The sequence below is a fragment of the Scomber scombrus genome, chromosome 17 (genome assembly GCF_963691925.1).
Source record: "Scomber scombrus chromosome 17, fScoSco1.1, whole genome shotgun sequence".
Lineage (NCBI taxonomy): Eukaryota > Metazoa > Chordata > Actinopteri > Scombriformes > Scombridae > Scomber > Scomber scombrus.
The window spans coordinates 8,232,845-8,243,694 of NC_084986.1; the positions used below are offsets into that span (position 1 = coordinate 8,232,845).

The 10,850-nt window shown below is 43.7% G+C and overlaps 1 protein-coding gene across 1 annotated transcript in view; it reads right to left on the reverse strand.

The window, feature by feature from the left end:
- Positions 1-1,342: 1,342 nt before the first annotated feature.
- Positions 1,343-10,850, reverse strand: part of calm1b (calmodulin 1b) — a 12,224-nt gene continuing 2,716 nt past the window's right edge. The window contains exons 2-6 of the mRNA XM_062437353.1: positions 9,092-9,122; positions 8,153-8,296; positions 3,698-3,804; positions 3,240-3,375; positions 1,343-2,410 (exon numbers count right to left, since the gene is read on the reverse strand). Coding sequence (XP_062293337.1) covers positions 2,382-2,410; positions 3,240-3,375; positions 3,698-3,804; positions 8,153-8,296; positions 9,092-9,122 — 447 coding nt within the window. The 3' untranslated portion in view covers positions 1,343-2,381. The remainder of the gene's footprint in view (positions 2,411-3,239; positions 3,376-3,697; positions 3,805-8,152; positions 8,297-9,091; positions 9,123-10,850) is intronic.

A 10,850-nucleotide genomic window follows, 5' to 3' on the forward strand; every position in this document is an offset into this window, starting at 1 on the left:
TGACATTTCATAGTAATGGGTTGAGTTCCAATAACTTATTTCACAGTATATGGGTTCCTTTATAGATTTCACTTTATTTATTCATATTGCAATTTATTTTACAGTCTTTCTCAATATTCCTGCATGTTTCATTTATATTTTCACTATGAGTGTTTGAGGTTTTAGCACCTGACCATCTGAGGTAACAAAACAGCAGCGCTTCAGTCGCAGCTGGCAATCAACTGCACAGCAGTCCTTATTGGCTCAGCTGGTGCTGCAGGGAGGGGCCAGGAAGGGAGGCTTCTTCAAAATAAAAACATTCTGGCTTTATTTAAGAAATAACAGACATAATGTACCTCTCGGTTACTGGCAGTATTTGGGCAGGGTTTCTCATAATGTTTCTTGTTGCCCACCCTTTTCTTCTCTCAACCTCAGTTCATCTGATTAATGCCAGCAGGGCTCATTTCACAGAAGCTAAACAAGGTCTAATTTAAAACAGATCTACAGAGATAATGAGTGTATGAGGAATTCAGGGAATGTTCTTTGCATTTCCTTTGACAAAAAGCAGAACCCTCCCCCATCTCTGTGTAATAAAAGAAGAAATAAGGTGTGTGTATGACTATGTATAGGGGTATGATTAAGGCAAGTGTTGGCTTCATGCTTGATCTTGCCCAGGGGTATGTGTAGGTGAGCTGCCTCAGCCTATCTTTGCTCCTTTCCAAACATGGTCAAATTACAGTCCAAATATAGTAAAACGATGCAGCTCTTGCTTGACTTTTTAGACATCTAGATAGTACGGTGTCGGGAGGCATGGCAGAGACCTTCCTGCTTGTCCTGTTCTCGATGTGTATGTGTGTGTGTGTGTGTGTACGGCAGTGGTGTTGTGGCCTGGTTTGCCTTACTAGGACAAGCCAACATGGAGTCGTCAGCAGAAGCAGGAGGGTTTATTCAAACTCCCACTTGCTTTTTCAAAAACCCCCAACATCCCAGTTACAGCATGTTCCTGTTGCCTAGCAACCGGCCGGGTCTTGAGAGAGAGGAGAGGCGTCATAGATGTGTATGTATATCCACGGCTGAGCGCGAGAGCAAATACTCTCCGCTGCCTCTTCCCCTCCCCTGTGAGCAGCTCACTCTCTCCTCAACCTCACTGCCATGTAATGTAGCACAGTATTACACAGTGGGAGCCCTGTTTCCAATGAACATCACCAAATGACACTGCACATGTGAGAAAGATGCTCATAATCATTTATTATTAACACATTTGTCTAGTTGGTAAACAACATACAGACTTGTAATGCTGTCTTTATAGATCATTTTCACAATCAAGCATTTCAATTATTAAGAAAAATGACATAAGACATGATAAAGTTCATGGTCTTTTATTTGAAAAAAAAAATAAAGACTAGCATGTACAACTTGGAATGAATGTAAACTGAACTCAGACGAACAGTTGCGAAGACTGGTGCACTGACACTCCTAACAGCGTGCGCTGCGAACACAGTACACCCCTCACTAAGCTCTTGTCTGAGTCGAGAAACAGAAGAAGAAAAAGAAAAGTGAAGGCCAGTGATTCTCTCTTGCAAGAAAAGAGGACAGACACTCCATCTCAGCGAAAAGAAAAAGAAAAAAGAAAAAAAGAAAGCTCACCGTAAGACTCTTTAAGTCCCCCCTCCTTTAAAAGGGCAGGACGCACAACTACTAAGATGGCCGTCCAAATAACATAACAAAAAACAAAAGAACATGCCAAACATTTGAAAATGTATTTTTTGTACATTGTTTTTTTCTCTTTTTATCTAGCATACAATTAAGTCCCATTCCACTTTACGCTTGAGTTAGAACCTGGTATTTTCTCTCATCTTAACAGTACAGGGTTCCTCTCCAAATACAAAAAAACTGTACCAAACCAACAAGAGGACAGCTTATAGTGGAATCAGCACGCTCTGGTAGCCCGGAGGAGGGATGGGGGGGCGGAGGGTTAGTGCTCCGGTCTCAAGCTGCATGCATGAAGAACAGAAAACAGAGAGAAAGAAGAGATGGCCAGCACAGACATTTACCACTGGCAAATGGAGCTGGAAGGAGTTTGCCAAATGCTTTTGCTTTAGTCTGAAAGTAGTAGTTACAGGGTTTGTTGTTATTATTTTTACTTGTTAAGTACTGATGCTAAACTGATCTCCGGGGGGAGGGGACAGGATCACTAACCATCATTTTCATGCAGATATTTTTGTATATTTTTATATTTTCCTGTGTGGACAGAAGGATATTTTATTTCAACATTCAATTATTTTCTATACAGAAACAGTATGAATAAATGAACATTTTCTTTCCAAGAGGTAAGTAAAACATTTGGATTTTTTTTTTCTTTTTTTTTCTTCTAAGAGGGGACAGGACAGGGCGGGCAAGCTTCACTTTGCAGTCATCATCTGTACAAACTCTGCAGAGAGAGAGAGTGAGAGAGAGAGAGAGAGAGAGAGAGAGAGAGGACAAAAGACAATAGGACATCAGGTTCAGGGCAGAGTTTGGAGCAGGCTGTTGCCAGTAAGGGCAGTCACCTGCTAAATTGTTAAATGCTTTATTAATTTTTTAATCAACTTGAGCAGGTTCAGAACACACATCCTAATTAGTGTCCCCTTTCCAAACGGCTTCCATATTCATCTCATTAAACCCATTTGATTAAAAAGCTCTTGCGTTGTGCTTACAGTTGTGGAGCAACGTGATGGTAATATGCATACTGCAACACACACACACACACACTAAATAAAAATTAATGAAGGGAGGCTTTCATAGAGTACATATTCTGTACGTAGCATAATGGGAGTGTAAAAGTAGGGCACTTTTCAGCCAAGACTTATGGACTGTTCATAATATATCAACAGCCTTCTAGAAAATGAGCGCAGTCTCTCGTGTAATGTGCCAAGGGAGCGACAGTAGGGGGGAAGGGAGAAAGAAGGAGAGAGGCAGCAAGAAAGAGAGTGAAAAGGCTCCTGGCACACTGATGATGATTCAGAAGGAAGGCTCTTTCCTATCTCTGTTTCAGCAGTCTCCATGTATAGCCCCTATCTAATAACTAATATTAAGAGTGGCTGGCTTGTCTTGCTGTTGCCCTTAGAGAAATACACAGCTTGGAAAATTAAGTGCTCTGGCCCGCCTCTTTAATAAAAGCTTACACTACAGCCTAGAAAGTTATTTGTGCACTATGACATTTTGGTGTGTGTGCACCTTTTTACTTTGAAGGATCGCAAAAACAGCTGTGTTTGTTTTACCTTCGTAGTTGACCTGTCCGTCTCCGTCAATGTCTGCTTCTCTGATCATCTCGTCCACCTCCTCGTCCGTTAGCTTCTCTCCCAGGTTCGTCATGACGTGACGGAGCTCTGCAGCGCTGATGTAGCCATTGCCATCCTGGAAACATGTCGCATTGGGATTAAAAGTGTGAAACTGAAAAGATCCCACCGGGTGACAAGTGGTGAGGCCAGAAATTCCCACCAGGTCGATTAATGAGCTGACAGGGTGAGAGGTGTAAATGAGCAGGAAGCTGGAAACTGATGACTTTTTAACAACTACACTGACGTGGCAAGAAGGAAGTTCATTTGAGAGTCATCATGCTTCTTTAAAAAATCTTAGGTGATATTTTAGCAGTAATCAAGTCTTTTTTGCTCTGCATTTCTATAAGCATGGAGGTTCGATGATCATTTCCTGAATATTGTCTTAAAACCTTATTTACCTTGTCAAATACCCGGAAAGCCTCACGGATCTCCTCCTCGCTGTCTGTGTCCTTCATTTTTCTGGCCATCATGGTCAGGAACTCAGGGAAGTCAATGGTTCCATTACCTGTAATGGGTGATCAATGAGGCACATTTAATCAGCAAAAATTGCAATTACTTAAAAAGCAAACTCAGATAAGTAGAGATAATTTAACCCAGCATTTAGCTGATGAAAAGCACCCGACCAAAATATTCATGTAGCGCTCCTCCCCATTATTTCCCCCCTATTTTTGTATGACACAAACGTTTAAATTATTGTATGGGCTATTATTTCTCTCCAGATGCAGTCCTGGCAGTGATGGTGCAACTTGAGACATGAGTAATTGTAGTGAGGGTAAAGCAGCCCTCGAATCATTATAGCATACACCTTCCTTCCTGTGATAAACAGCTGCTGCAGGCTGAGAGGGGGGAAAATATACTGTATGTGCGTGAGTGAGCGTGTGTGTGTGTGTGTGTTTCCCTTTCTTCCTCAGGGAAGCCCTGGGAAGAGGTTGCATATGCTACACACAGCGCAGCAGGACTGCAGGGGGAACCCATGGCCAGTCATCCATAATGTAGATGTATACTGAGCAGCCTGGCCTTCTGGGAGCCTGTATAAATCAGAGGCTCGTCTCTCCTGGTGCCACTGTCAGAAACCCTGGCTGGAGAGGAAAGGAGAAGGACAGGAAGGGGTCTGGGGAGCTTCAATCGTGATGCTCCATCCCTCCTACCCACTTTTATCCATCCTCTTTTTGTCCCTCTTTCCCTTCAACTATCAGGCACTGTGTTTCCATGTATTGGTGGATTTCAGATTGAGATAGAAGAGTCAATGCTACTGTTTAATGTGGTGCTAACGGCAGCTGCTATGCTGGTGGCGCATGTATGCGTGCGGATGGATCAATATCCATGTTGCCGTTGTCAAGACAGGATTACCAGGGGATCAGACCCTCTTGACAGTGGAAGGATCTATGAGGAGCTCAGCGGCTAACCAACTGCAACCGCAGGAGGGAAGGTGGGAGGGGTTGTGGTGGTTTGTCTTGCTTTTATGTAGACCTGGAGATGTGAGGACTAAGTGTGTGGTGTGTAGTCATTTAAAAAAAAAACAACCACAAAAAAAGCAAACATTTGTGGTGGGATATAAGTAAAGGTCAGGGACACTGAGGGCATAGTACTCGAGAGGATTAGCCCTGGGGTGGGACAGACGGGCGGGGGGATTGCACACAGATTAACCAATGACAGAGCACGCCTTGGAGAGAGAGAGTACAAGAGAATGGAGAGCAGGAGTGGATGTGTGTGTAGAACAAAAAAGGGATGCAGTAATGTGATGGGGCAGATGGTGATCTCATTGCCCGGGGTTACAATCTAAGGACCTGTTATCTAACACACAGAGACAGCCAGCAGCACCGAGGGAACACATGCTGCCATTGGGGGTTGGGAGGGAGGCTGGGGGTGGGTGGGGGTGGGGGGTTGTCCCAGTCTTGGAATAGGGCAGGACTGCAACTGGAAAACTATCATCTGAGGGGGACGATGACTAAAGAAGCAAGGCAGCCCTCAAGTTATATCTGCTCAACTGCACCTCAGGCCAGCTGCTGCTGCTGCCGCGGTGGAGGAGGAGGAGGGAGGCAGGGATGGAAGCAAGGAGGGATGAAGATAGGGAGGAAGGCAGGCGGAAAAAGAGAGAAAATGGTGGGAGGGAAAGAGAGAGAAAAGAGAGAGGGAGGGAGAGGGTGAGTGGGCGGTAGAGAGGGAGATGGAGATGAGGGAGATGTGAAGAGGAGAGAATATAAGGAGTGAACCGAGTGGGAGATGGTGCGATTACACATAAGAGGTGCTGACGCAAACTATAGAAGGCTGAGGCATCTCAGTGCACTTGTGTGTGTGGTCATCGTTTTCCTGCATCATAAAGCCCCCTTCCATCCCTCAGATAAGAAAGAAGGGTGGGATTGTGTAATGAAGAGTGCTGTGCTTCGGCTAGAGGTGTTATTTTTGTCATACCGATCTAAATGAGGGTTTTTTTTTCTTGTTTCATACGTGATGTATTTTTTGTGCAGTTGCAACAATCAATGAAGCAAATCTTGAAGAAAGATGATCTGTTTTATGCCAGAAATGCAGAACACTAGCAGCCCTGTATCATTTAAAGCAGGTGCAGTTAGCTTGTCTCTGTGTGTTAGTAAGATAAACAGACAGCAGCAATTTCATATGATACTGTAATCCACACTATTCATGAATTGTGGCTTGGCTTTTACAATCAAATAGCCAAGAGACTATTTCTTCTAACCGCTTTCTGTCGAGCTAAAGCCTTCCAACCTCTCTCCATTCATTGTAATTCTTTGCCACAGCCCTCTTGTTTGGTAAATAAAGCTGATTTTCAATGGGCCAGCTGACATCCCATGGCTGCCGATGTGGGTACTGGATGTGCAAAGCGCAGAGAGGCCTTATGTAACCACTTTTATTTTCCATTACTAGCTTCATTGCTGTCTGACCTAGATTGCATCAGCCAAGGGAGGCAGAGGCAGAACAAGGGGATGTTAGTGATGGTGTGTGTGTGTGTACGCTTGCTCTTGGGTGTAACTGAGGGGTAGGGGGAGGGCGCTGAGGATGGTGGGAGGACGTTTCAATAAAGGGGCAGCCAAGCTGCGGTGCAATTGATTTCTTCTGATCAATGCGGTCCCATTTACGAAATCCTATAAGCTGACAGAGCACCACTGGGGTAAAGGCCCCACTGACAGCTAACATCCTCAACTCTACTGCCCAAGGACGGCCGGCTCCACAAATTCTTAGACTACTCTCTCTCTGTCTCTCTTTTTATGTCTGTCTTTCCCTTCCTCTGCCTTTCAGTCACAGTGCCTTTGGGAGATATCGCAGCAGAGGATAAAAAGTTGGTGAACAGAAGAGTCTGTCTGAATTATGGCACTCAGCACAGGGCGCTAACACTGGCAGTCTTTTGACACTTGGCGTGCTCTACTCACCGGCACTGAAAGCACCTCCTGCACATCCATATCTCTGACAATGTCAAACTATGATGGAGCTGAACACACAGTGACTAAACTGCTGACACAGAGTGGCATGTCATCTGAAAATAAAGCTGGCTGGCAGTTGGCTCGGACAGTTGGTTGACAGTTGGTAGAAAAGGGAGGGACGTGGGCAACAACACCGCTGATGTGATTCAAGACTAGGGGTGGGAATCTTGGGAATCTCACAGTGAGATTTGACTCTCTTGCTCCAGTATACTGTGTGCCAAACCATTCACTGGTGTCCTAATTCCAATGAAATACAATAATAAACATAATCAGCAATTAAAATAATGGTCTGAAGCCTTTTTACTTAAAAAAAGTAACTGCTTTCAGATTAATCAATTAATGAATTGATTAATCTGAAAGCATTTTACTGTTTCCTGCCTGTATGAGAATAATAAAGTGAGGGGGGAGGTGGAGTGCTCTACTGTGTTATTAATGTTGTGAGTCCAACAGTGGAGAGCAGCATCTCTGCTGCACCGTTAGCTCAGGGGAAAGCCATTGTTGTACAAGATGCTGAACAGGTGCAGGATATTTTTATGTCATTTTCTGCTGTAGTGTGTGTTGGTCAATCAGTCTCGTTTGATACTGCTGATCGCTGCTCCACGGTGCTAACAGTCTCTGATTGACAATGTAGACAGTTCATAATACACTTCATGTTCGTCTCGCAGAGGTAAATATTTAGATATTAAATCAAAACCTGCTGGCAACTGATGTATTTAAGTTAAGTTAAGATTAACTACAAGTGCTTTCTCATGATCATTGTTGGGTCTCTCTAAATTAGAGTAAAGAGTGCAGTCTAGACCTGCTCTGTGTTTCCCCCACCCCTATGTGAGATGAGGCAGTTATGGATGCTCTATCTAATACCTTATGCATTTATAACAGGTTTTATCGATGAAGTCATGGGACGAAATGTTAACTGAGAATAACAGTTCAATTCACATAAATCTTCTAAAACCTTGTAAAAAACTAAAATTAGAAAAACTGGAAAGGAGCAAGGGGTGATGATTGTGGTGTTTAGGACATTTAGAGCTCATTTTGCTGATAAAAATGGATGTATGAACAGGAAAGGATCACAGTATCATCTTATCAACTCAAATATTAAAACCCTTCCTCTGTGCTAACCACAGACTTTGAATGAGTGAAAACAACCATTTAAACCTCCGCCTTGTAGATTTTAAATTGGTTTTCTACTCCTTTAGACTAACCTTAAGAGTGTTTCATCTTAAGTCAAGCTCTGTTTCCTTATATTACATCTGATATGACCTCTTTATAAGAGACTATATTTATTACTGACATACAGTACCAGTCAAAAGTTTGGACACACCTTTCCATTCACTTGAACCATAAAGCATGTCCAAACCTTTAACTGGTACTGAATCACAATCACAATGGTATATGAAATATAAAATTTATACTGACCGTCAGCGTCCACTTCATTGATCATGTCCTGCAGTTCGGCCTCTGTGGGGTTCTGGCCCAGCGACCTCATGACGGTACCAAGCTCTTTGGTGGTGATGGTGCCGTCGCCATCCTTGTCGAATAAGGAGAAAGCCTCCTTGAACTCTGTGGGTGAGGAAGGAGGTGAGAGCACAGGTTAAATTACTGTTGCTGTGCAGTTACTGGAATGGGTTATGTTAGGATGCTGCAGTCAGTTCGAGAAGGTTAATCGATTCTTGTTAGTGGCATGGTTACAGGGGCTGTGTTAACTAAGTTCGAGCTTGTCTGTAAATTGGCCCACATGGGCATGAAGAACACTGAAATTATAAACGTGCTGAGCTCTGTAACCACACAGGATTATCATCTCATTATCATCAATTTTTGGAAGTTGAAACAAGCGGAAAGATTTGACTAAGAGTTTCAATGTGTGCATTAGAAGCTTGCTCCTAAACTACAGGCCATAAATACCCGTCCAGGAAATGTGAAGTGCATGCAATAGTGAGCCTTGGAGCCTTAGCACAGGCTAATTAGCCACAGAGGGGGTTTGACTGAGAAGAAACTGTGCAGCCTCCAGTTTCAGTACAAAGCTCACATCATTTATTTATCAAGAATATGAAAGTGCCTCAGTGATTGAAACTACTCGTGACTCCCCTGTAAAACCGTCTATTCACTATGGCTTCATGGTTTTCATGACTGACTCATGACATGCTGTAAATACTTCTCCTTATTTCATGTGATTTAAAAAGGCTAATGATCTACCAAGGGAGAGCGGATGCCAAATCTGTCAGTGTTCTGTTTCATTTCATGTTTTCCATCTGTGACACAGGAACTTTATTGAATAACACAGCAAGCAAGGGTGTAAAGAAAAAAAAAGACAGGCCTGTGTGGGGGATGTAAAGGAGAAAAACGCTCTGTTCCTACCTGCAATCTGCTCTTCTGTTAGTTGGTCAGCCTGTGGTTGGGAAAAAAAGAGAAAGGAGAGAGTTACAAACAAGTTACTCAACAGGCAATTATTCAGAATCCCAAACCGTTTCATCATCACATTCCACATCGTCCCCGCCCACCAACCACCACACATCTCAACACTGGCAGCAGTGTTCGAGGGGTCTGTTGGCTTCAGTGCTGGGTCACCACTAGTGGCCTCTGGCAGAATCCACTCATACCTGTGGGACTGCCAAGATTTGCCAATGACAATACCCCAAATGAACCACTAGCCCCATTAGCTCCAATGCCCTGGGGAGGGAATGTCAATTAGTTGTTTCAATATTTGTAACTTAGTTTCTTTACATTTGTAGTGTAAATTGCTTTTTTTTCTCTCTCTCTCTTAGCTTTATTATACCATGCTCAATCGATGCAATTGATGCTGAAAATCATTCATCGGACTTGGCTTACACAGTTCGCACTAACTCACTGGGCTGTTTCTGAAAGGTTGTTTGAAAGACTCCTAGAAAGTGACTTAACCACAAGCTAACTCTGGAAAGCATGAAATTTAACCTCCAGGTGATGAGTGGCTCTACGGGATTGACTCACACCATGTACAAAAGTAGGCTAGGGCCTGGTTGTCCCACAAGAGGGACCGCTGTGCAACAAGGTGCTGTAATAAAACGGGTGAGCTGCTGTCTCCAGACCAGGAGAAAATGTTTAGGCGGGGTTGTTTCAGGTCATATCAGCATGGGAGTGTTTTCCATGGTCCTACCAACAGGAAAAAAGGGCCTGCTGGGTTGGCGCAGCTTGACTCCCCTCCCAGCCTGTTCCCTACACTGGCTCTTTAATGGTTGATAGTGACTCACACATGCTTTAAATGGCTCAGAAGCGAGCATTCACTGCCAGGCCTTTAACATAGGATGAAACAAGCTTCTTTGTGAAGGGAGCCACTGATTTCAAAACACCCTCAGCAGTAAAGTGTGAATACAGCTTGTGGTGCAAATAACTCACGCAGGTACCCTCCCATCAGTGCTTTAGTGAGAAAGAGTTTATTTTTTATTGTTACCAGACCACACTGACATCATTGCGCTTGGCAAATAGGAAGGAACACACACAGACAAACACGAGCGGTCACAGATGTGCACATACACACACACACGCTCTCTCTCTTAATGGCATTCTTCCTCAACACCAATACTTTCCATCCCCATGTTTCCTGTGAATTAGTCAGAGTAGCCAGTTCTGCCTCAAAGCAAATTCCTACAGCCCCGTCGGTGTGTTTATGTGTTTGTGTAAGTGATCTAGTTTTGGATACAGCAAAACAGCACACACTTTCAATAACAAAGTTAACCTTAAATCCCATGGCTGTGGAAACCAGAGTCTCATCAAGGCCCTGTTTGGAGATGAGGCTATTGTGTTTCATGAAAAAAAGCCAGTGAATTGAATTTGTTGCATAATTACTAGATTTGGTTAGAATGGTTAAGATCGAGCTGATTGCCGCATGACAAACTGCAGGCTGACCTTTTACTCTGGCTTTTTCAAAAACAAAAGGCTTCTCATCGTGGCTCGAGAGGCGGCCACAAGATGGATCGATACAGCCAGCAAGGGCTCATGGATAACCTCAGCAGCGCTCATATGATTAGCTGACATGATTCAATAACCTGCCTTGCACACAACGGCGCTTTGCTTTTTCTTCTACCTTCCTGCCTCCTTTCCATCTGAGAGTGGGAAATATCAAGAGACAAAGCAGCCCCGC